At 38.3% G+C, this 27582-nt stretch overlaps 1 protein-coding gene across 2 annotated transcripts in view; it reads left to right on the forward strand.

Moving 5' to 3' along the window:
* Positions 1-27582, forward strand: part of CNTNAP5 (contactin associated protein family member 5) — a 792175-nt gene that overhangs the window by 651523 nt on the left and 113070 nt on the right. For both annotated transcript variants that reach the window (XM_032412450.1, XM_032412460.1), the window contains exons 15-17: positions 6578-6705; positions 6884-7054; positions 15509-15727. In XM_032412450.1, coding sequence (XP_032268341.1) covers positions 6578-6705; positions 6884-7054; positions 15509-15727 — 518 coding nt within the window. The remainder of the gene's footprint in view (positions 1-6577; positions 6706-6883; positions 7055-15508; positions 15728-27582) is intronic.

Consider the following 27582-nt stretch of genomic DNA (forward strand, 5'->3'; position numbering starts at 1 on the left):
CATTCAGCCATCTAATTCTAGATGAAATGATGAAAGAACAAAAACAGGGCTGCTCTCTGAAAGTTCACTAGTGAAAATCGCCATGTAATGGATGGGTCTGCCCACAGTAGAAATAAATCAAGAGATTGCTTGTAAATGTGTAACCAAAGAGTTTGTGGGCTCCCAGAACTCCTGTCAAGGTGACCCAGGTGTAATCTCAGAGAATGCAGGGCTGAAAAATGATTGCAAATTAGTAAACTGAAACCTAGTCAATTGAACTGTATCTTGTGTGGAGAAAGCCTGTATGAATGGAAAGGTTATGGTCAGCCCGAGACCGGTGAGGGTAGCTCAAGGACTCAGGGCTGGTGCTGTTATTCCAGCACTGCCTGGGGAAGATGTAGACCAACTGTGGGAAGGACCAGCATCCCCATATGAGAGAGCTGCTCTCTGTAGGAGTGAGACCAGGAGACCAGAGAAGCACCACAGTTATAGCAAAGGTGTGCTGTTCAAATCCTGGCCCCTCCATTTGCAAATGATGCACCCTGGGAAGGTTAGTCACTTCTATCAAGTTCTGTTGCCTCTCCTGCACAAAGCAGGTGCTGATTACAACATTGTCACAGGGATGTTCAGGGGATTAAATGAGATCATGTGTAAAAATCTATTTTTATGCTCATACGGCCAAGGAAAGGCAAGAGGCACCTCCCACGCTCACATTCAGTGATAGGAAGCATTCAGCTGAGCCACAGAGCCAGCAGTAGGTTCTAAGAATAGCAGCCCTAAACTCGAGGAATACCTCTAACCCCTGCATCATTTTTTTTTTTTTTTTTCAGAAAGACCTCTCTGTAAAAGGCAACTGTGGTTTTAATAAGCATTTTATTGTCCACTCTACTATGTTAAACATTTTGGAATTTGGACCATACCTAGAAGAGACAGAGACCTCTTATCTTAACAAGGTTTTAAGCAATACAGTATGAATCATGGTTCACATTTAAGCAATAGAGTATGAAACTGGGAGTCTTATGGAGGAGAAGCAGAGTAGGAAGACAGTAGTGAGATTGGCAGCAGGAAGCCAGTGTAAGTAGCCATTGCCAAGGACCAGGCAGAGACCCTGGAGCTCCCTCAAAATAGAAGTGAAGCCAGGAGGGTGAGGATAAGGCAGCTGGATGGAATGACATAAAGCAGGTGAGCTTGGTGGAAGTGGTGGATCAAGAATGAGGGAGGAGTGAGAAAAAGAGGAAGGGAGGACATGTGTATGTATGGCTTCAGCCACTGGGAGCAGGGGGCCTCATCCTTCACAGAACTGAGTAACCCAGACAAGCAAGGGAGCAGCAAGAAGTGGAGGGGGTTGGGGCATATTCCTTAGAGGTGACTTAGAAGTGACTGTTGACATCCAAGGGAGGTGTTCAGTCAGCAGCCGTGTTCATTGTGTGTGTAACAGAGAGGAAGGCAACACTGAAATGCTGCCACAGAGTGGAATGAGTTAGGGGCTGACGTATTCCATGGAAGTTAGCAGTTCTGTGAGAGGAGTTGCCTTGGTGTGAAAGGAGAGAAGGCCGATTGTGGGAGTTGAGGAGGCAAGGAAGAAGAAGAGCGGGAGATAAGAGGGAAAGTGCAGACAGTTCTGGTAAGAACTTTTCTGGCCCTACTGAATGCTACTTTCATTCATATCCAGAGCAGGTTAATCAAATCATGCCTCCAAAAATCTTCATCTGTGGTAGCATTTTTTTAATTAACTTTATACTCATAAAATCTTGAGGGTCATGATAATTTCTTAATAATAAAGTAATATTGGGTAGCCTTTGGCTGTATTCATATACCAAGGCCTGATTTCGTTTTTCTCACATCTATTTGAGAAGAGAACTATGGTTTCAAATTTCTAAAATATTTACTGAAGAACTATAGTTTCCAAAATATTTGCAAAATATTTCCCTTCACCTTCCTTATGCTGGGAACAGAAAACAAGACTCCAGACATGGTCTGGTCAGTGTAGGGCAGAGAGGAATGGATATGACCTCCTGGTGTGCACTTGTCTATGTGACCACAGTCGATGCTTGCATTTGCTTTTTTTGGCAATCAAGTGACACCCAACCTTTAATCTAATCCCCTAGGTCTTTTTTATCAGGAGGTCTTAAGAAGGAAGACAAAAGGGAAACAATTGCCTTAACCAAAGCTAGGGTAGAATTACTGGCAAGTATCAACACAGTACCTCAGACTTGCAGACTTGCTTATGGGCATCTTGCAAGTCATTCCTCCCTTGCAGCCACAGGAAGTGGAGGGCATCATGTCACCCACTCAAGAGAAGGGTGCACAGAGGGTCTTGAGACTCATCCACTCAGATTCACACAGGGGCTTCAAAGGGTGCTAGGGTCTTCAGTTTTTGCATAATTTCTACCTTATGCATAATGTGTCTTTTTTTGTTTGTTTTGTTTTGTTTCTTACTTTCAAGTGACTAAAAGAAATAAGCATAGAATAAGGAAACAAGAATCTCTCTTAATAGGCTCAGTGACCCAAATGACTCTGCTAAAAGAAGTTTACAGAGCAGCAGTTAACCAAAATTGATTGGTTCATGAAAAAAAAAAAAATCAGCATGTGACTTTTCACCACATTTACCCCAATGATTTACTAAAGGAATCAGCAGCCCCTGTTTTGCTCTGAAATCCTGAACCTGGTAAAATCCCAAGATGCACATAAAGGAAGAGGAGACCACATTGCTTCTGATGTGTTTTTCTATTAGCTCATGTGTGTTTCCTGAGGACCACACATGCCTGTGCCTTGTACCGTTGGAACCTCCATAAGCTGGAGTCTCTGCCTGGCATCTGCGACTGGTCTCTCCTTATTCATGTCCACAGTGAGGCTCCCTTTCTTACTTTTCCTTTAAAAATTCTTTGTATTTCACATTTTTATTTCAAACATTACAGGGAATTTCAGTAACTATTTATCGAATGCCTATTTTGTGTTAGTCAGTGTGTTAATAGTTTTATATACATTATCTCCTTTGATTTATACAATATCAAACTGATATCATTATCCCCATTTTAGAGATAAGGAAACTGAGGCCTAGAGTGACCTCACCGACATTTATAAACTGGTGCATTGAGTCACATGGATTCAACCCATAATAGTCTGGTCCAAAGGACAAAGCTTTTTCACTACAACATAACCATTTCTGCACTTATAAAGTACGTAAGTACCCTGTACCCTTAGGAAGAATCTTGTATGTTGTTCCAAAGGAAGACAAAGTCTATAAAGTGTTTTCCCTTGAGAAGGCAAGTTCAAACAAAAGAGAAAGGAAAGCAAGTTAATGTGCAGAAAGAAATGTACGGCTGTAGACTCCCTGCTTATCAATGGGTACTACCCTAATTTGTATCACTGTATATCATCTTGTACTCTAAAATCAACTCCATCATCCACCCCTCCAAATACTCTACCCATTGATGTTTGAAATGTTTGAATCATACTTGTCACTCACAAACTGAATTAAATCCAATTTTATTCTCACTGTGACTTTAAGAGAATGAATAAATATGTAAAGTATCCTTGATGCCTAGTTTGTCCATAAGCTGAACACAACCCCAACCCTCACCTGCGTTTCATTGGCCTGTGCAGTGTTGGCTCCCATCATACTCTTTTTATTCTTTTTAGAATTTTAAATCCATTGTCAAGATTTAAAATTTGGGAAGTTTTACGTGACCCACTTGTTTGACATTCATGAAAAGCATTATTACTTGTTACTAATGAATGTCACTGTTTCCTTTAGCCAAAAAAAATATTTTCTACCAGTTTTCTTCTCTCCCTCTCTCTTTCTCTCTTTCTCTCCCTCCCCTCATCTCTCTCCCTCTGACAATGAAGGTATGTATCAGGTTCCATTTATTATCCAAACCAAAGCTGGCTTCACTTGTTTTTATTACTCATCTGGCCCCTGTAGGAATTTGAGTTTGTATTTAAAAAATGTATTTTTGGTATTGTGCCTTGCATGATCAAATTAAATATGATTTTTTAAAATCTGGTCCTTGGAAGAGATTTTTATTCTTCGAGTGCTACTTGTATATCCCAACGCTTTGACAGGACATCAAATTGGTGCAGACAAAGTGCTGTAGTGGGTGAGGGAGACGGTGGTCAGCATTGACAGGCAGACCTCAGAATCTACCCTTTTCACCTTGAAAATAAAAACGGAGAGAAACAAAATCCTAGAGCAATATAGTTTCTTCAGGATTACATATGGGTTTGTCTTTAGTCGACTTTGACTACTTGGAATTTGCTTTGAATTCTCTGCTTGAAAAGATATTGAATTATGAAGACTCAAATTTTATTCTGTGTCTTTGTAACATTCATAGATGTTCTTTCAAACAGAAACAAAAGTCTTATTCCTGATCCTTTGAATGGCCTCTAAATACAGGTACTCAAATAACAGAAAATGGATAGGTATTTCTTTACCTTTTTGGTTACTTGACCTGAAGGGAATGTGTGTAGGCGACTATTTCATTTACTTATAACCAAGATGAATTGATACGTTTTTCTCCAAATCTCATGAGTTGGAGGCCAAATATTAACATTTAATTTTCTACAATGTTCTTTGTAGTATGAGATCTCCAATATAGAATTATAACTGGATGCATAAAAAGATGGATTGACTTGCCTAAGACCACAGAGGTTTCAGGGACAAAGATAAGAACTAAAATGAGTGTTGCCACTACCATTTTTGAGCATTTACCATAGATCAGGCACCATGCTAAGTGACTATATGATCTCATTTAATTCTCTCAATAACTCTGTGGTATAGACTTTATCTCCATTTTAAAATTGAGGATACTGGGGAATCTCAGAAATAAAATGATTTGCCCAGCCTAACACAGCTAGGAACTGGGGACTTGGGATTCCAGAATAAATATGTGTGCTTCTGAAGCTAAGTCCTTAAAGCATCACATCACACTACTCCTGCCATCCCTCCCCAGTTAAGAATTTGGGATATTATTTTCTGGTCTCTAAACTCAGAGCTGTAAATGATATGTAAATGATAATGAAATGTAACATTGATTTTGAGTGTGTGTTGAGTGTTTTATTGATTTCTTTGTGACTACAGAGAGAGAACCAATATGAATCTGCTCCTTTGTGTTCTTGTTATAAAATTGCTACATTATATACTTTGCCCTGAATATTGGCCAATTCCCATGCACCAGCAAGGTGATCCATCCTGTCCTTAACTAAGGCTGTGATGGGTGGGGAGTCCAGCCCACTCTGTGCAGTTTTCAGACTACCTCATATGACTCAGTTCAGCTCATCATTTCAAGTTGGTAGCACACCTGATGGATGGAACATGGAAATGAAAATGTCCCATCATATTTTCTAGCAGGACACCTAATGTTTGGATGAGTTAAATGGAGCAAGACAACAAAGCAAAGTTCACCTTGCACACTTAAAAAGGCTTTGAAAAATTGTGGTTACTATTTCAAGACTTGCTGTAATATAACATATTTTGTATTCCCCACCCCCCGCCTTCTTCCAGAAATTTCAGTCTTTTATTAGTCATGAGTTTCAAATTACCATGTCGGAATGAAATGTTAGCACATAATATACAGGCGTCTTCAAAGCGTACAAATATATTTATATTTGTTAAATTTAGACATGGCTATTTTTGGCATGCTTGTTAAATTTAGACATGGGGTAGATACCATGTATGTGATCAAGGCCCTGCCTCTTGTGCCCTGCAAACTTAGACAAAACATCTGATATATATCTTAGACTCAGTTTCCTCATCTGTGAATGAAAATAATAGTACCCACTGCGCAAGCATGTTGTGTGGGAAAAATATCCTTATCCCCTAGTATATTTCTGGCTCAGAATAGTTATTCATTCAATACAGGTTTCTTCTCTACACTTTTCTTCTCTCAGTTAAATGATATGTCCTTACCATGAGTCCGAAAACACAGCTTTAACAAAGGGAAAAACAATAGCTTCACCCTATTTATTTTTATTTTTATTTTTATTTTTTTTTTGCCAAAGGGTGACTAGTTATCTATTTGCCTAACTAACAAAGACAGTCATTAACTCCCAAGATCTTTAAAATATAGAGCAAAATGAAAAGCAACAAACAGGAAACTCTAAAGACTTGTTTTTACCTAGAGTTAAAAGGTGATAAGAAACATCCCAAGCTGATTAAAACCTGTAGGCAGGTGGCTGGAACAAGCACTGGGAGTGATTTCAAGTGAGATTTGTGGTGCCCATTTCAAGTTAGTTACTGAGATAGCCAATCTCTGTGGAAAGAGAGCTGATGTGTAATGTTACATCAACAAGGCATTGGGCAGGTGGGGCGCTGTCAGCTACAACAAGCAATAGCAAGCTCTGTAAATTACCTGTGTTTCCGGAAAGACAGGAAAAATGTAAATTCCACTGGTTTTTGGAAGGTGGCCAAGGGTTTTGTAATTGGCATTCCAGTTTTTTGCATATGCTTATGAGATGAAAAGCCTTCTGGTTTCCCCTCCCCGCCCTCACACCCTGCTGCTGCAAACCACCCAAATCACCATTGAAAAGGGAGTCTTGGTAAAAGAGCCCCTACGTTACCCACATTTTCTCTCTCTTTTCTTAAATTTATGTTTTGCAGGACAAATGATACTGGCTTTCTTTCCTTCAAAGACCACTTGCCTGTCACTCAGATAGTTATCACTGATACCAACAGATCAAACTCAGAAGCTGCTTGGAGAATTGGTCCCTTACGTTGCTATGGAGACCGTGAGTACTAAATCGAAAGAAGCTTTCTCTCTTCATTATATAAGCACAAGATGTTTTTATTCCCTTATCCCTTTTTCCTGCAATGTCCCTCAGTCTTGAAAATTATTCACATGCCCAGTGCTTTTCTACATCCCATTCTAAAACAATGAACCATGCTTAAGGGTTTTTTCATTTGCAGGGTACTTCTGGAATGCGGTATCATTTTATACAGAAGCCTCCTACCTCCACTTTCCTACCTTCCATGCGGAGTTCAGTGCTGATATTTCCTTCTTTTTTAAAACCACGGCTCTATCGGGAGTTTTCCTAGAAAACCTTGGCATGAAAGACTTCATCCGACTTGAAATTAGCTGTAAGTGTCCTCATTTATGAATTTAACGTAATGTCAACAGAAGAAGTCCGAGTCTTATCTTTGCCACAAACAGCTAGTACATGTGGATACTACCAAATTAATGCCTCTGGAAATCTGTAAAATTAGCCATGATAATTTCTAGTTCCTTCTAATGCTTTTTGTTTTATTATTGCCTATCAGTATGTAATCGTTCTCTCTTCAAAATAGTGCATTTTTCAAATTCTCATAGATATCTATTACAGCATACTTTATCTGTCCATGGGTACTGCTTACCTTTGACTTTTAAGCTTCCACACCCCAGAACCTTTTCACTTCAATTTCCATGGAAAGCTTAATGTATTATTATTATGCATTCTATTCATATTTAGGATCTACTTTTTGTTGTATTTTTGCTCTGAAAGTAACTTCCTGATTTATTTCCCACCATTAGGAGTGTGTGACTACAGAATTCCCATTGTTTTTCAACTACTTCACCATAAGCAGCGGTGTAGCTAAAGGCTTTGACTCCAGGATATGGAGCATTGTCTAACATCCCATCTCCTATGTACAAGTTATATTCAGTAATGATTATGAAGTTAAATGAAGAATAATAGAAATATAGATGGCAAAATGTCCTAATATTGAACACCTACATGCAATAATACCAATTAAAAAAATTCCAGTACAGAAAAGAAAAGACATGATGGTTCCTAATTACATTAGTCCTTTTTTTTCTAAATAAAAAGGACAAAAACATACCGTATATTGGTTTGTTCCAGTAATAGTCATATTAAAAATTTCTGTTCCTTCAACTTTACTTCTGCAAATTTGTGGATGAATTCAACAAAATCAATTGTCTTCACATATGTATGTTCAAAACAGAGTATAATCAGATTTGCCCATCTATCTTATATCGATCAAAGGATAGTTTTACTAATTTTAAATTTAAAATAATTTTTTTTCAGATTAAGCAACAGACATGTAAATTTTAGGAAAGATTTTAAACATAAAGATAAATTTGGTAGATATTCATAAAAATATTTTATTTTATAATAAATTCCAGAAATTGTGATTCTTTCCACATGATTTCTTCAGGATCAATTCTAGCAACTTTTAAATATCTCTGCAATCAATAAAAAAAAAATCACTAAAATATTTTCTTCAGAAATTTCATCACAGATTACTATTCTGTTTGGTAAAATCTTATATAATTCCTAAAGTTTTGCAGTTGTGTGAGCTCTCTTTGGGTGCAATCTGTGTGCACAAGCCCTGTGATAATGTGTATTCATGTGTTTCAACAGTAGATTTGATTTAAACAAGGATAGCACAGTAATTGTAAAAATGAGAAATCAGAAGCTGAATTCTTACTCTTAAAACTAAGCCCATATATTTGAGTCTGCATGTTCAAGAGCCAAAGGTGTATCTGGAGTTGTCTGTATTAACTTCCCTCTTGAATATAATATTTATTAAGTGGTAAGTAATAAAATGTGCTTGAGGCTTACATATACATTATTAAAAATTCATACTGATATCAGCATTTGTTAGAATTTAGACCAACAAAAGGCTTTTTTTGGTGGAGGAATGTTTTTTTCACTGATACGTTTAGAATTGCTGGTGCATGGCAATAATAAAAGCATCTACTTTTAGTTGCTTTTGCTGGCTTTCTGATTTTCTGCACTCACTGCCCACCCCCCTTATTTCTTATACACGGATGGACTGCCCCCACCAACTTGCCCTTGTTATGCCCTTGACCATGATGACTTGGGCTTGTCATTAGATGTCTCATATATCTGTGTCTACACGGATTTTCCATAGTTTCCATAGTTTTCCATAGTTTGATGGAGGCAATTGACCCATACTGTGATAGTGATGCAACTGCATGAAATACCCTTAAAAACATAAGTAACGTCTTGGCAACAGGAGCTTGGAAATTTGAGAGCTCCAGAGAAAGAAACAAAAGTGCTAGCTGGCAGAGATGACTGAGGTGTTTGCACCACCCCCTGCAAATCACCAAACACCTAAGTGTTTCTTTTACAGTTATAGAACAACACATACAAGGAAAGAGATCTCTTTAATTGGTAGCTTTAACCTCCTTTACTCTGATGATTTAGACTATTAGTGGGAGGAAGCTCTTGTGGCTTTCGTGTGAAATAAGATCTCTCCTATCTAACCTAGCCAGGCTCTGAAAATGTGGGGTTGAGTGCCAACCATTGCATAATGTGGATATAATAACCTCAATGTAAATTTAATAAAAATCAGGCCCTAAGGCCTTTTGATTCATTAAAGCAGCAGCAAATGTCATGGCATATTATCACAAGGTAATGAGCAATGATTTAGTGTTAATTACATTTCAATGTCCGATTTGTTTGTACTTTCTGGTACTGTATTTTGTCCTTCGGGTTATACAAAAATGTTTTAAATGCAGATGGTATTTAATTTGATGAAAATTTAAAAATCCATTGATATAATTGTTTGCCATACACTTTTTCACCAGGTTGAAGAACATATACTTTTTTGAAACAAGAAGATTTTATATAAAAATTTTAAAGTACAAGACTTCATATTTTTCAAAATACTGTATTTTATTATTATTATTTAAAAGAAGAAAAACAAATTGAAAGGGATCTTGCATTTCTTATTAACAGCTACACTCATCCTATGCCTTTTCTATAGATAAAATTTTCACTCTAAGGGGTTCATAACAAGATACTTCTACAGATCAGCTACTTATAAAGGAAATGGTCTTTAAACAGAATAGATTTCTCTTCCATCCCTAAGGAGTATTTCTCTATAACTATCTGAACAGAAGCTTCCAAAGTTGATATATCCATATTGTTCAACAGGGAACAAGAAGTCTCCATGAAATTTTCAATCCATTTCTTTCTGGGTTACTTCCAGCTAAGATGTGTGAATTATGTAGCCTTGAGATTAGTCCATATTCTATGAGAAACAAGACATTTCACAGTGTCAGGTCTTAGTGGAACTGTTTCAAATGAGACTGAGGGAAAAAATGAGATATTTTGACAATTACCTCACAATGGCTGTGAGGATGGAAACATATTTTGAAGTGGGTGAGGAGGAGCAGAGGGGAATGGCTGTTGAGAGTCAGTGTGGTGTAGCAGAAAGAGCCTATTGCTTAGAACCCCAGGTGGATTCAAATTTCCATCCCTCTAAGTTTAATCGTGAGCATGTTCTTCACCCCCTTAGTGCTTACTTATGCAAAATGGGGTTTATGATACCCATATGCCAATCAGATGTATTTGGCTACAATTAAATAAAATTTGATTTGAACTGGTAGACACAAGGATGGGGATTCACTGGTACTGGGACATGTGACTAAGTCCAGAATTGATGAGACACTTTATTTCTGGTTGGTTTCATCAGTTTCATAATGTTATCTGGATTCAATTTATTTCTCTTCCTGCACTCACTTCTGAATACCTTCTTCAGTCTAATGCTAGCTCTCCTTCAAGGGAGAGCTACATTTCAGCTGATGGGTGAAACTCCTGATGTGCAACACCTGAACACCTCTGACCAGTGCCTCTGGCCATGGAAGTAAGGATTGCAGAGTGGTTTTGCCAAGGCCCACCTTTACACCTGGTTGGGGGTGGAGTGTGTGTGTGGGGGCTAACTCTCTCTAAATTCTATAAAGGAGGAAAAGTAATGTCCCTCTTAACTTCTCAGTTCTTGGCTGAGACCCCTGTAATAAAAGACAGAGTAACAAGAGAAAAACTAAACAGAAGTTTACTAACCTTCACACATTGTGCGTACATGGGAGATACACTGAGAAAAATGAGTAACTCAAAGAGGCGGCTTAGAACTATAGCTTATTATATAGCATGTTCAACAGAGAATGATAAATTTATGGAGAAATAATAGACAAAGGAAGGCAGTTTTAGGTTTCCAAGAGTAGTGATAAAGGCTAGTTAGTAAAGTTTGTTATGCAGATCCCTCTGGTGCCATCTCTAGACTGTTAGGGTCTAAAGTTGTCTCCAGGGGTGCCTGGGTGGCTCAGTCAGTTAAACATCTGCCTTCAGCTCAGGTCATGATCCCCAGGTCCTGGGAGCAAGCTCCATATCTGGTTCCCTGCTCAGTGGGCAGTCTGCTTCTCCCTCTCCTTCTGCCACTTCCTCTGCTTATGCTCTCTCTCTCTCTTTCTCTCTTCCTCTTGAATAAATAAATAAAATCTTAAAAAAATGAAGTTGTCTCCAGGCGATTAACTTTTGTCCTCCTGGTAGAGAAAGGAGGAGAGTCATCTTTGTAAATTTATGTCCTGCTTTAAACAAACAGGGGGAGAGCAGGGAGCTTTCCATGCTTCTGCTTCTTCTCAATTGCTTTCAGCTCAAAATCATCCTGATTTTAAAATAGCATATTCTGGAGTGGTGTATTTTGCAAGTTTTCAAGCCCATGGAAGAAGTGAATGAGATATACATATTTCATATATATATATGTATATGTATTTGTTATATGATATACATATGTATATGGGGGAAAAAGAGAGAGACTTGAGTTGTGATGCTCAGCAGTATCATATCAAGAAAGTACCAAAAAAAATAATATTACCAAATAATCCTCAGAGATGGTAAAATTAATACTACTAATAATTAAATTTATACATTTATATAATATAAAATGTAACACTAAAACTAAATTGTTTAGTGTCTACTCTGATTAGACACTGTATTAAATGCTTTTCATTTATTATTCATTTTTTTCAAACAATCCTATTGATGATCATCAAGATACTGCACTATGATTTTCATTGTTCAACTCCTAGTCCAATGTATAGATGAGGAAGGCGACCCTAAGGAGACTTAGTAACACACGTAGAGTTACACAGCTAGTAAGAGTCAAAATCCAGGATCAACCTACCTTTCTTCCTTAGTGCAACTCCCTATTCTGTTTTGCAAGACTGCCTCAAAACCCAAGAATGTTAGGATTCAGAAAAAAATAGAATTACTTTTCTCCGTGATTTGAAATGTAAGATATTCAGGAAGTCCTCGAAATTTTATGCAAAGTGTATGTCCTTTTTTCTAGAGTTGCCTTATCTCCAGAAATGTTTAATGATATGTCATGTAGTTCATATTTCCCTTTTTATAGATGTATGCACAGAAGATCAGAGAGGCTAAGTGACTTCTTCTTTGTCCATAAATGGTCCCTGGGATCTGTCTCATGCCCAACATGGGGTCAGGGCACAGGACATAGACACGAGGTTCTAGGAAGGGAGAGCATTATATAGGAGCCTCTACTCAGAAAGCCTCTCATCTTCTAAAAGAACTTGGTAGACATTCTCTTGAACTTACAGCACTTTCCCCCACTTAGCACGTTCCTTCTTTGTCAATCTTGAAAGTACACTGTGAGCTCATTGGGTTTCATTCATCTATGCATTCTCAGGGTCTAACACAAGACCTGGATTGGTAAAAACCTACTGAAGGGCTAAATGACTCTATACTTTTGTCTTGAACCACAAGGGAGTAAATGATGAGGGAAGATATTTGTCAGACAGGTGGGAGAAAGAAAGGCCAGGGGGTAAATTCATGTTGGAGCTAAGGGCTGACACAGCGCTCCTGGTTTTCCCCCCCAGGGCCATTGGGTAATTCACCATCTCTCCAGCAAAGGAGAGCAGACTTTGTTTTGTGTCAGGTCCCCATCCTCAGAGTCACTAGGCAATGTTGGAAGTATCACTTATTTACTTATGTTACTATTATTCAGTTGTTTCCAGGTACCTCTATTATATATTCTAGCTTTGACACCCCAGGGGCACAGCATAGGTTTGAGGGAAGAATATTTTTTTTCATAGGAAGAGTGGGTTAAAAATGAGCTCTGGAGACACATCACCTGGATTTAAATCTTGATTCTGCTCCATCTGGGTTGGAGCAACTTGTCAGCTCAGTTCCCTCAGCTGCAGTATGTTACCTGTCTCATAAGAGTATAGTAAGGCTTAAAATATTAAGGGGTTCATTCATGAAAAATGCTTAGCACAGTGTCTGGTTTGTGGTAAGCACTCAATAAACATTAGCTCTGATTACTGCATTTTACTGATTGTCCCCGAGTTCTAGGAGGAATGGGCTGAACAAAGTATGTTTTTAATGGTGACCTAAATAAAATTAAATAGTAATAATTAAAAATATTTTTCAAGGAAGTTAATGCCTTGGTATAAACCAAAAAAAAAATCTAAAGAAAATTACAAACTTGTATTTAGTATGTGTGGTGTAATGTTTTAATGAATGGGCCTTTGGTTGAATGAGAGCTTCCTATATACAAGCCATGGTGCTAGGTGTCCAAAAAGTGAAGTGTTCGTCTAGAATTTGCAGACTAGTTGGGGAGACAGACCATAAAAAGATCATTGTACAACAGGGGGATAAATGTTGGAGCAGGGATAAGCCTGTACAGGAACCCTACCAAGGAGGGGGGTGACAGGGGGTGGTGGGTAGATGCAGCAGTAGAGCAAGAGCTCCATAAAGATGTGCTGTCCATGTAGAACGTGATATCCACAAGACCAGATTTGCAGGAAGGCTTTTAGCAAAATCTTTAACATTTTTCCTCTCCAATTCTCACCAATTTTTACCTTTGTTCTGTAGAGAGAAATAAATTGAGGTCCCAGTTATCTCACAGTTAGTGTTTATTTGATCTCAAGAAGTGCAGAGCTGCAAGGTGGCATCTGTGCCCTGAATAAGAAACAGGAAATGGCTCAAAGGGCCAACTTCATTCTTATTTAATCTTTTAATTGTTGAACCCAATTTGTTCGCCTCAGTTCTGTCTCCTTTAATGCATGGGCTTATGAGCCAAAGCCACGTGGCTGAGTTGGCCAGCCGTGCCACTATAGTAACACCAATAGCTATCACTTTGAGTACGTCTTATGTGCCAGGCATGGGTCTATGAACTTCATCAGGATTAAGTCATAAACAACCTGACAGGCACTATTTTTATTCCCATTTTACAAATGAGAAAATTGAGTCATGACAAGATCAAAAACGTGGCTGCAGGGTCCACGCTTTCAAATCCCATTTTAGGGCCTCTACCTTCCTGCCTCTCTTAATTTAGGTCAGGGCTCACCTTGACCAGAATGCAAAACAATTCAAGCTCTTAGTTACTTGAAATTCCACCTGCTGTGGGCTTCTTATACAAAGGCTGGTTTTCTGTTTGGGTTTAAAGGCTGAGGAGGGAGTGGTCCGGGGTGCTATTTGACCTTTGGTATTACTGATAATTCAGTTGATGACTTTGTCAAATAAATACCCATGTCCTATTTTAAGTGTAAAGGAGAGGGGGCTTCCCAAGGTGCCGAGAAGGAAGGGAAGATCTGTCGTAGGAAGGCTCCAGTGACTGAAAGGGCACTGTTTTCTCATCAACATCAATTTATAATTTGCCTCTCCACACCCTTCAGATTTAAGAAAAATTCTTATGTAATAATGGAAAATACAAAAAGACATACTCAATAGAGAAAAATGGAGAAGAATTCTACTTTTGGAGTCAGATTCTTTGTCCTGTCTGAGAAACTGAGAAAATGTTACTTCTCTGAACTTTAGTTTTTTCACCCATAAAATGGGAATAAAAATGATGCCTTTCTCATAGGGTTATTTTGAGAATTAAAATGACAGACTCTATGGTCAGTATTTAATATAGCACTCAGCAGAATTCATTGTACCTGTTGTGTTCCTGCTACTTGTCTCTCTTTCTCTCTCTCCCTCAATTGGTATGTCACCACCACCACCATCATCACCACCATCACCACCATCATCATCACCACCACCACTATCATCACCACCAACACCACCACTGCCCACACCACTACCACTGTCATCATCATCATCATTGGTATTATTACTCCTGACTGGCTGACTCCTGGAATGTGTGATATGCAAATTTTTATAGAAAGGTAGAAAGAGTCATAGAAGGGGGAAGGGGGCTTATGTTTGATCCCAGGCACCACTACTTGCAGTGATATGTCCTTGAGACAAGCACTTAAACTTTCTGAGTCTCCTTGAAATAGAGAAAAAAAAGTCATAAGAATAGCATGAATGATTATAATCACATGAATTAATGAAATAACATAGAGGAGAAGATTGGACTTTCAAGGGTATGAATCCTCTCCGTGCAGGAATGTAGCAGCCTCGCTAATCTAGTATCTACAGATATCCATGAAGACACACTTGAAGCCAAAATAGACCCAGAAACCCCAGAGCCTTGCACTGATGCATGTTTATCAGATTGGCATCTATGGCCCTGGCCCCTATCCTGTTTCCTGAATTCTCACAATGAATATCAACTGGACCAAAAAAAGAGTTTGGGACTTAGTATCTAGTAATTTTCACAACTAATTGGTAAGTTTAATATTGCAGGGATTTCAAATGAAGACCTCCTCACCTTGTATTGACTTGTAGTTATTTATACCATTCTTCAGGGTGCGCCTGTGATCTCAATGCACTGACTGACACCTCCCCTCATCTTCCTACCCATTTCCCTTGTTGGTTTCAGCTCCATCTGAGATCACTTTTGCCATTGATGTTGGGAATGGCCCTGTAGAGCTCATAGTTCACTCTCCTTCTCTTCTGAATGACAACCAATGGCATTACGTCCGGGCTGAGAGGAACCTCAAGGAGACTTCACTCCAGGTGGACAGCCTCCCAAGGATGACCAGGGAGACTTCGGAGGAAGGCCATTTCCGATTGCAGCTGAACAGCCAGTTGTTTGTAGGTAAGGGACATTTTGAGTCCCCTCTGTACTAACACCCTACAAGACTTCTGTGTCACCAGGCCCAGGGAAAATTATGATTTTGTTTCAGACCTGAGGGATGGTTAAAATATGTCATAAAGCATTTATAACTATAGATTTCATTTTACAAATTCTTTCATTCTAGCTTCATTAGCCATAGCACTAAGAGATTATGCCACCTCTTAGAAATTCTGAGGTGGTCTCAGACTCTTTGTCTCTTTTCTCCTTGTACATATTGTCTTCAGATGTCCAAAGACTCCTATTATTTTTCATTCTTACAGTCAAAATCTACCTGTAGAAAAAGAATATATCAGCTATTTACACCTTAGTAGGTGTTGCCTCTAAGTCAGTGAGCCACGCATCACACCCTTCCTAGTGATATCTGATTCCTGATAATTATTGATAACTGTACAATAAAATACATTACAGAATTTCAAAGGGATGTGTCACCAGTCATATGGTGGGAGAAGGAACTACTGTTTTCCACAAGCTGCTTTGATGCTCCCTGAAATCACATCATTCAGGCAGCTTCCTTACATTTGCACAAAAAAGCAGGCCTGGCTCCCGAGCTGACATCCCTTCTTTGGGAAGTTCCTCCTGAGACTCAGAATCAGCCTCTAGACAAGTTGTTCTTCTGAACTGACTGCCACTGCTTATAGTGTGGACCAGAAAGTTTCAAATCTCCCTTACTGAGTCCATTCATTCATTCCATAAATAGTCACTAAGCACTGAAAACAAGTCAGGAGCCTTGTTGGATGATGGGAATTGAAAGATAAATTGTGCAATGACACTACCTTTCAAAGAGCTGTGTGTGCCTGTGTGTGTGTGTAGGAAAGAGAGACCGAGAAACAGCAATAGAGAGGAAGAGAATTTAGCCACATGAGTCTAAGGTAGGAAAGGTCAGCCTCATAGCTAGAAATTAGAAAGGATTTTTTGAAAGTAGGTTGAGCAGGGCTTGTAAATCCTTAAAGTACAAATTATAGTTGTAAATATTAGGGCCATTGTAATATTATCAAAGCTAAGAAGCTGTTCTTTTTTTTATTTTTATTTTTTTAAAGATTTTATTTATTTATTTGAGAGAGAGAGAATGAGAGACAGAGAGCATGAGAGGGGATAGGGTCAGAGGGAGAAGCAGACCCCCTGCTGAGCAGGGAGCCTGATGCGGGACTCGATCCAGGGACTCCAGGATCATGACCTGAGCCGAAGGCAGTCGCTTAACCAACTGAGCCACCCAGGCACCCAAGAAGCTGTTCTTATATAAAACTTGAAGTTCAGATGTTTAGAACAGTGATATAAGTAAGGTCCAAAATTTTCCAGTCAACCCAGATTCAATTTTCTTTCCTTATTTATTTATTTAGCCAACTCTCACACTACAGAGGTTTACTACTAGTAATGAAATGCCATAAGTAATAAATGGGGGTTTCTTACAAGTTTTCTTTAAATGGGTTTTGTGCAACTTTTAACTCTGACAAAAGCAGTCACTAATAGCATACCAGCTAAAAGAAAAAATAAAGTAACAGAATATGTCATGTTTTGTCTTCTCAAGAGGAATCATATTTCTTTCTTCATGTGTCATGTTTTACCTATCTAGCAGAAACTATAAGTGATTAAAAGCATTTCTATGATTATAAGGCATTTACTTAATTAATAACCTACATGAGTGGTATGATTTACTCTTAAAATATTTTTGAAAATTTATATTGCTGTTCTAATTCTATTTAAACATCACATTTCATTTCTCTGAAGAAGTTTGCTAGTCGTCAAGATTTAATGTCTTTTTTGGTGAAATCAATTCAAGTAGTTTGCAATTTTCATAAATTATATTCCATGCCAAAGTTTAATTTATCTTCAGGCAGTATTTGTGAATCTTTCTGGCAGAAAGGTGTATATAAGATGGAATAATATTTTTTATCCTTTCATGCAAATTTCATGTCGTTATGAAATTATCATATGGCCTGAATATGTGATAAACTTTGTGCAAGTCAGAAGGGAAACGTCATGGCTGTGTTTTATGGCAGGTTTTTATCTCCAGACGTTTCAGTTAAATTGATCACAAGTGCAGGGAGTTGTAGGAGCATGTCGATGGGTCTGGAGGACATACCCTGCTCGAGCTGGAGCCAAGGTCAGCTGCGGTGAGAGCACCTGCTTCTGTTATGTTTCCCTCCAATAAGTTCCATCTCAGATGTTACTCTGCTTTATTGAATTTGTCTTAATGTACTTGAAGAAGAAAAAAAACATGCTGTTGGAGGTCATTTTAGTCTGTTGGTTTGAATTCTGTTGTTTAGTGTTCAGCAATATGCCCATTTAAACATGCCAGGTGGCCAAAAATGCTGAAGTCCCAGTATTTCCATTTTGTACCCTTCAGTGGTCCAAAACCAAAACCAAAAAAAAAAACAAAAAAACAAAAACCAAAACCCTTTACTTAGCTCTAGCAGCCAAAATGAAGAATTATATTCCCCATCATTCAGAAATTCAGAGACACTGGATATTTATATTTGCTAGGCAGAAAAGATCTGATTGCTGTGTACTTCTTCCCAGGGATAGATTGAAGGTAGCAGTATTTTTTTTTGGGGGGGGTGCTTTTCTGGATCTTACTCTGTATTCTATTTTTCTTTTTTTTTTACAGTTCTTTTTTTTTTTTTTTTTATGTTATGTTAGTCACCATACAATACATCATTAGTTTTTGATGTGGTGCACCATACAATACATCATTAGTTTTTGATGTAGTGTTCCACAATCCATTGTTTTCGTATAAGACCCAGTGCTCCATGCAGTATGTGCCCTCCTTAATACCCATCAAGGGGCTAACAATCCCCCCTCCCCCCTCCCCTCTAAAACCCTGTTTGTTCCTCAGAGTCCATAGTCTCTCATGGTTCATCTCTCCCTCCAATCCCCCCCCCCATTTTTCCCTTCCTTCTCCTAATGTCTTCCATGCTATTCTGAAGGTAGCAGTATTTAAATATTCATTTGGATATGCCTGTCTGGATACCTTTAGCCATTAAAGATCTTTCAGTCAAAACAGAGCATCATTCAACATTGTAATCACTGGTGTTGATGTGTGCTCGTGAGTGCTTCCTGAGTACCAGAAACAGGTTGAATTTTATAGAACAGGATGTAACTCTGCACACTGCCCCTGTCATTGAAATGTGACAAGTTGAAGTGTTCATATATGAGTCAATGCATGCTGGATTCCCAGAGTTAATACTTTTATTTTCAGACTTTTATCACCATGATAGTTAGGGACATTTGCAACCATGCCATACTACTGATCACATGTCACAGTTTTTTTTTTTTTTTAACAGAGTAAGAGAAACTTCATAACACATAGAATCTGAAATGTATGCTGCAAGCATGTAATTGTCTCATCATTGAAACTCTTGGAGGTATTACCCCTCTGGTTTTCTGTTCCCCACAAATGTGCCAGTCAGTGTGCAGATGAGGCAAGAGGAATCCAAGAACTAGCACCCATTGCTGAAAGTGAAATGGAGAGACGTGGGTGTGTAACCCATGTCAAGAGCAAACAGGACACAGGACATTGGTTAAAAAACACCTAACCCCTGTATACCGTTGTCTTCATCTACAAAATGGAAAAGAAGAGTCTGGTAACTGATCTCTCAGGATCCAAAGACCGACAACCTCCATGTTTATGTTAGGAATGACAATCATTCTTATCCCCATTCTCCCCAAATCTGAATTGCATCTTTCCAAATTTGCTGCAATTATAGACATTTTATAAAGATGTGGGTCTGTGAGTCTCATTTTTTTACTGCTTTCTTCTTATTTTGTTTGTCTTTCATGGGCTTGTGTTTTGTTTGTTGGTTTTCATTGTTTTTGTCTTAGCTGTTTACTTCTGTCAAAGTAAACTGAAGTTGCTCCCATTTTACAGTTCCTTGAGGAAAATACTACACTATGAAAGAGAACAATATGATTCTTGATAAATCATAAAGTTCAAAGAGATCCCTAAAGTTGATGTTCCTGCTTCCATGCTGGTAGGGAAAAATTATTCCTATTTGCAGGTGAAGCATGCTAAACTTCTTGCGGTCAGTGGTGAAGCCAGTCAGGGAGAGTGCACACACAGTAACTCTGCGCTCCAGAACTGCATCAACAGGTGCTCTGTGGCAAAATACAGCCACACACATGAGCTGCCAGAGAATCTATATGTGAATAGTCACTTACATTTATCCTTGTAACTCAGGAGGATGGCTTTCCTCATGCAGGCCAGTAGAGTTTTCTATTTGAGAGGATATAATGTGTCTCAAAGCACAGGAGGACGTATGTATCCTTTTCACATTAAAAAGTTACAGAAAAATTACCTTTTAGCATATTTGTTATATAAGCCATAGTGTATAGAAGATGTTACTTAACATTACATCAGTGGGGAAACCAAAAGTAAAGGAATCATTGTCTTTTCAACATCATATAAATTAACCAAAAATGTTTATTTTTTCAAAGGTAAGTCATACATCAAGTATACTTGAATTATTTTTCTTAATAAAAAAAATTGAATATGCAATTTCTGATATTCCCCATTAATAGTTAAAAATAAGAAATTGTTGTGATGAGTTTAAGAAGTTGATAAGAGACCTCATAATGCCAGCAGGGCAAGTCCCAGAAATGCTGTGCTTCGTTGCTATGGGCCAAGTACCTAGACGAGCACCCAGTGTCCACTCAATAAAAAATTCTATGATGAAAAAAAAAGCAGAAAACAGGGCGCCTGGGTGGCTCAGTTGGTTAAGCGACTGCCTTCGGCTCAGGTCATGATCCTGGAGTCCCTGGATCGAGTCCCGCATCGGGCTCCCTGCTCGGCGAGGAGCCTGCTTCTCCCTCTAACCCTCCCCCCTCTCATGTACTCTCTCTCTCTCTCATTCTCGCTATCTCAAATAAATAAATAAATCTTTAAAAAAAAAAAAAAAAAAGCAGAAAACAAAACAAAACAAACAAAGAAACAATGATGCAGAACTACCTGCTTTTACCCCATGCATTTTCTTTCCCCAACACCACTGTTCCACCAAATCACACTCTTATAACTTGAAAGTGTTTTGAAAGAACATTGGTTCTATTTTTATATTAGAAGTAAATGATTAAATCACCCCCTCCTGCAAAATTTTGTCTCTTCTTTAAGATATTCAGACTTGAAGGCATTTAACCCATTCCAATAGCCCATTTTTAGTGTTTTCTGCCCCTCAATACTCCAGAAACTTTTTGAAATGTTTATCTGCAACCCTTTCTGTTTTAAATAAAGCTCATTTCATCATATGCTGGTCTGCATTGGATTGATAATGGGTAATTGAAGGAGAATGTAAAGTTTTCTTGTTTAGTTTGATTGATTGATTGCCATTGATAAAACATATCACAAGTCATACTGTCTTTTTAAAGGAGGGTGCAGTATGGCATATGGCATCATTTTCTTCAGCAAACCCAGGGAAAGAAGCCCTGAGATTTAGACTACACAAAAACCCAATGTTAGAGCAGTTACTCTGATTCCTCTGGCACTGGCAGCCATCAAAATTTATAACCCGGTAAAAAAAAAAAAAAAAAAAATTAGGGCAGTGTCATTTACGTGGAGCTGGGGTGATAATCATAAAAAAAGAAAGTAAATCCAGACCATTATGGAAAATAAAATCAGTACTCCCTGGATGTTCAAGGACCTGATCTAAGGGACAGAAGGGAGGTGAGAAGTTGTTTATGTTTTTTTCCAAAGCCAAAATGCCATTGAGCATTAACAGTCAGGGAAAATCCGGGTTGGATAAAAGCGGACCCAGCAAGGCATGCAGACGCTGGGACTCTATCCGCGGCTTAGTGAGCCTGTTTCAATTTCTCCAAGGCTTTGTCGACATAGCTGAGGATTCAGAGAAGGAGGTGAGAAAGCCCTTGAGCAGAGCGATGGAGGGGAAGAAAATGTAATCGCAATCCTCTGCAAAGTGTTACTGGCAGATTTACACTCAGTTCACATGTTGTTACCAAGTTTCTTCTGATCCAAGAAGGAAGGGATTTGGCTTCAAAATCACTTGTGTAGTGGAAAGCAATTTTGTAGAAAAGGAGAGAAGTGCCACGTTTCGATCCAGCTTCCTCCATCATCCATGCACCAGGTTAAATGGTGAGGGTTGTCTCAGGATCTACTTATGCTGTAGAGAGAGGCTTAGGAACCCATGGCAGATATGGGAATGTGCTGCTCAGGTCCCTCTTCAAGAAGGACTTGTTGCCCTGCCATGGGAAGGCTGTTGGCAGTTAGTCTTCATGTGTCTACCCTTCAGGGACTGCCTCAGCTATAGAGAAACACCTGGACAAAGTCACATCCTTTGCTAGGGTGTCCACAATGACCATCTGAATCCAGGGTATAAAGGTTTGGCTATTTTGGCCCAAGGCTCTCATGGGTTTTTTCTATTCCCACTCCACCCCTCTACCTGTGACCCTACCCATCACACCAGGTTATAATGATCTGGTTATTGTCTCTCTCCCCTCTAGTGGTTTCATTGTGGGCATACATAGTGCCTAATTTATCTTTACATCCTTGTGCCTGCTGCAGGTTCTCTGATATATTTTGAATTCAGTAAATGTATAATCAATTCCTGAAAGGATTGAATGCAAAGTTCCAAATGCTGGCTCTTTTAATACTGACTTTATTTTAAGTCATTTACCTTTTCTGAGCCTCAGTTATTCCATCTGCACACTGGGCTTAATAATCAATACTTCATAAGTCAATGGCAAAGATTAAATGAACATTTTTTTTTTCTCCTACTTGGAATTCTCTGTCAAGGGTTATTAAATAAGAGTTGCAAGCAAAATATCATTTTAAATGGGAAATTATTTGTGCCCCCACACCAGGGGGATAATAAGGCACTGCTTTGCCTGGAAATTTATGAGATTTGACATTTAAAGGATACATTCAATTAGTGCAATAGCTCCCAGGGGAGAGATCCTGCCGCACACTGGGTTTTATCCCCTCTTTGCACAAATCAGCAAAATTGTCCCCACATGGTAGTGTATCTGATGTGTGAATGCCTCAAAAGCTGAGGTAGGGCCTTTAAAAAAGGGAACTTTATAGCCGTCGTTGTCTTAGCAACTAGCTTTCAAAGGGAAAGGGATTTTCAAAACCCCATTTTCAAATTGTTATATGGTACGCACAAGCTTGCTCTGAGGTATTGCCACTGGATTCCCTTTGCGGTTGCTCTTGTTTTCCCTGTGCTCTGGTGGGTGAAGAGGAGCTTATTTATGGAAAATCCTGTCAGATCAGAGAAGGTGCTCAGGCCAGTCCCTCCATTTGATGATTCAATGATACTGTAAGTTTTATGAAATAAACTGAAAGCCGTCCACAGCCAACTCCCATTTGTGGAGACATCTAAGTAATCATGACCTTCAGTGACTGCCTTTCTCTTAGCCCATGCTGCCAGGAAGGCAGCAGCAAAAAGCCAAACCAGTTTTTGTTTTTTTTAATTGGAATAATTTTCAGTTTTTGTTTTAATTGAAGTAATTTTTTAAGCAAAGTTTATTTTTTGTTCTTTCAAGTATCAGCCTTATCCTCTCTTCTTTCCCTGTCCAAATAACCCTAAGGACCAATAAGTTCTTCATAACAGATTATGCACCATTTTGCCAGATTGGGGAGAAAACACTGAAAGGTGTCGGATCCTGTCCCTCCATTTGCCACTGTGTCTTTCTTCCCTTCTCTCACTATTTTTTTGGACACAATTCATTTAACAAATATTTTCTGAACATATTTTGCGTTATCAGCCCTAGGATAGGTAACAAGAGCATGAAAATGAGTAAGATCCATTCGCTATTTAAGAAGTACAGGCTTTGAATGGGGAGGAGAGGTTTTAAGCCAGGTCCCTTAGGATGTGGTATGGGGGTGCATATCCAAGGGGTGTGAGCAGGGCTAAAGGGGTGTGGCTTTCAAGTCTAACCTGGAGGCTGCTTCTGGGCTATCCCTCATGAAAGTGTTGTTCAACAGGCCATCTTTGGAGTTATCTGCTTTGCTGGAAAGAAATTATTTGCATCTCTACTGAGTAAATGTCATCCATGTTTTTTGCTTTATTTCAAGTTTCAGGTTTTTTTTGTTTTTTGTTTTTGTTTTTTGTTTTTTTGTTTTTTTTCCTGACAAGAGAGAGTTGTTTCTCCCATTTGATGCTGTGTTCCTAGTCACACTGCAGCCATCACTTCCCCAAAAGAAGTTTGGAGTAACAAAGATCTCCAAAGTGATTGCTGCAGAAATGCATCAAAGTGTGGTGAGAATGTTAAAAGATTGGACAGTGAGAACTGGTTGCCCCTGACCTGCCAATACTACATCCTGTTTAGTGAATTGAAGCCTTTGTTAAAAAATATATTTTAGGGTGTGCTGGTATCACCCATAAAATCACTCTGGGCCAGGGGAAATATTAGGGAAAATTCTTAAAGCTTATAATTACAGAACTTTTACTTTATCTCCTTTGAATGAGTCTGCGCTTTAGCTCCCAGGACAGTATCTGTTCTCAGTAGGGCCATGCTGGAGAAAACTAGCCCGCAATTGTCAGGCGCCCAAGTATATGGGAAATCTAGACATTGATGCTAATAGAACAATAACTTGGCCAGGCAGCAGCTGTGAAGAATGTAGGTGCTCCAGCTGATTCTAGTAATGACCTGGGCTCATATGGCATTTCTCATCCAGTTGCTCTTGCAAGAAGGGCAATAATCTCTCCTCTTTCACAGGAGCCTTTGTAACTTTTCTTTAAAACTTTTTGATACTGATTTTTCATCTTCAAAAACTTTGGTAGAAGGGAGCACAATGAGGCATGAGTTGGCTCTCATCTTTTTAAGATGCAAGATGATCGTTGTGTCAAAATGACTCTCTTGGCTGTTCTAGACCCATAATTATGATTATGGGAAGTTTTCTGCCCCATCATCTTGATATTCTTTCAGGGGTACCTCCAAACGATATGCAAAGCAACAATCAACCACCTTGAACTACAGTGGGCTCTATTCCCTGTGGCTCCACGTTAGCAACAGAAACAGAAACACAGTTCAAGTCCTTGCTTGTTTCTTTCCCCTCCTCCTGAATTGTAAATAATTCCCAAATGTGGTTTTCCATGGAATGCATATTTAGCACTCTGGGCAAAATGTTGTGCCCTGCCACCATTCTTTAAAAAGAAAGCAAATGTTTGTTTTGGGCCAGTAGTTTTGAAAACAAAATAACAAAAAAAGCAAGCCTCTTTGCAGAAAACCCAAGTAGCAAGATAAATACCTCCTATACACCCTGACCCACACACCAGACACAAACATGCTGATGCTGTCAAAGGTATTCCTTAATATCCAAATACCACATGGATTAATAAATGGCTTTTAGAGATATACACAATTCTATAACAAGGAGTTTCATTTGAAACTTGATATAACAAGTTATTTCTAAAATGACTTTTAGAGAAAGGAGATCCAACAGCATTATACACAATATACATAATAAATGAAAAGATTTATTTTAAATTATACAATCAATATGTAAATACACACTCAATAAAAATTAGTCATTAATACCTCCAAGTACCCTTATTAGAGGCAACCAATATTAGAGCCGTATGAGATTTTTCAGGCATTGTTGAAGTTCTTACATACATTTAGGTACCCTTAGGAAATACTGTACAATATTATTATTTGTAGATATATTTACATAAACAATATATTCATATGTATTATACCACAGCTTTCTCACTTTTTTTTGTTTTTGTTTGCCTTTTTTTTTTTTTTTTTACCTCAAATACATCATGGAAACCATAGCATGTCAATACAAATAGTGTATTAAAACTGTTATATAGTGTTTTACCTAATACTTTCAGTTTTTGCCTATTTTGTTGCTATGTTTATGTCTTTAATGCACCTGGAATTTGTTTAAGGTTCTGAGTTAGGGTTGTGATTTTATTTGTTTTTCAAAATCATAGTTTCCCATCTCCATTTATTTCATGGTTCTTCTTTTTCCTAGTTACTTAGAGCTCCAATGTATATCATAATGTAAAAAAAAAAAAAAAAATCTCTCTATATAAAGAGTCTATTTCTGGATTTCTTAGAAATGTCTGGATCCTTGGAATGTTTGGCTGGCTCAGTTGGTAGAGCATGCAGCTCTTGATCTTAGGGTCATGAGTTCCAACCCCACACTGCATGTAGAGCTTACTAAAAAGCAAAAACAGAAACAAAAACAAAACCCAGGAATTTCTGGTTTCTGTTTTATTTAAATAATTTTGTTTTTCCCAAGTACTACACCAACATCACACTTACAAGGTATATTTTGATACTGAATAGGACAAGTTTTGCCCCCGTGCACACCTCACTCCTTTTTTTTTTTAACACTGTATTAACTATTCTCAATCATTTTCCTTTCTTGTGGAACTAGCTTTTTATGTTCTATGAAAATAATTTTGGGGGGCTATTGATTGGATTTTATCGTGTTAAAGAAATTAGCTATACAATACTGGATCATACAGAAACATATTTTACTTCTTCAGGTATTCTTTAGGAGTGAAGATAAAATTGTATTGTTTCCTTCATATATGCACATCTTGTTAACTTCTAGGTGTTTTGCTGCTTTTATTATTAAATAAGATTTTTTCCTAGCTATTCCATTTTCCGGTTGGTTATTGTTGTTATATAGGACCGTGATTGATTTTGTATGCTAATACTTATATTTATCCACATTCTTATATCTTTATTTTATTTAATTAATAAATTTATTTTTTAAAAGATGTTATTTATTTCAGAGACAGAGAGAGTATGAACAGGGAGAGGGGCAGAGGGAGAGGGAGAAACAGACTCCCCACTGAGCAAGGAGCCAGATATAAGGCTCAATCCCAGAACCCTGGGATCATGACCTGAGTCAAAGGCAGACACTTAACCGACTGAGCCACCCAGATGCCCCATATCCTTTTATTTGAATTGTAATAATTTGTCAGTATTGTTTTGGGAGGATTTTCTAGGTAGACAATTATACTATTTGTGCACATAATGAAGTATTTGTAATGACTATGTATGAACAAAATCAATTATTTTTGGGTGTAATCAATGCCCCCAGCTCCATTTGGGGAAATTTCTTTAAAAGGGTAGAATAAGGCCAATGATAATAATATTTTCATGGTTATTGATACATATTGCTGAATTATTCTTGAAAAGTTTTTCACAGCATTCATTTCCACCAAACAAATAGGAAATACTTTCAATCTGCTGTTAAGTGATCCTAAGTTAACAGTCTCTTTCCCAATTTTTTGAGGAGGATTAGTGTTTTATTTGAGGTTCCGAAATTTATTTATTTATTTTTAAGATTTTATGTATTTATTTGAGAGAGAGTGAGCGAGAGAGAACAAGCTGGAGGAGGGGCAGAGGAAGAGGGAGAAGCAGACTCCCCACTGAGCAGGGAGTCTGATGCAGGGCTGGATCCCAGGACCCTGGGATCATGACCTGAGCAGAAGGGAGAAGCTTAACCCACTGAGCCACCCAGGCACCCCAAGGTTCCACAGTTTATAGTGAGGATTAAATCAGAAAGTGTCTGTGAAGCACAGTGCTTGGAAAGACTTTTTAAGAAGTAAGCTCTTAGTTCAAATTGACTGTTGCATCATTATTTTACTTTTTAAACATCCAGTTAGTGTCACCTGTATTATTAAATGGTGTGTGTTTATTGGATTATGAGCAAGAAATCACTACATCTGGCCAAATTCAACCAGATGCATGCCTTGTTCTTAAGAAAATCATGTTTTAGAATTAAAGTTTCCACTAGAATTTCCTTCTGGTACCAAGACTCTGTCAGTTGGAGGGGTGGGATAAAAGCAGAAGATAACTGATGGTTAGTGTATTTATATTTATTCATCATGTATATGCTAAATCTG

The sequence above is a fragment of the Phoca vitulina genome, unplaced genomic scaffold, assembly GCF_004348235.1.
Source record: "Phoca vitulina isolate PV1807 unplaced genomic scaffold, GSC_HSeal_1.0 scaffold1, whole genome shotgun sequence".
Lineage (NCBI taxonomy): Eukaryota > Metazoa > Chordata > Mammalia > Carnivora > Phocidae > Phoca > Phoca vitulina.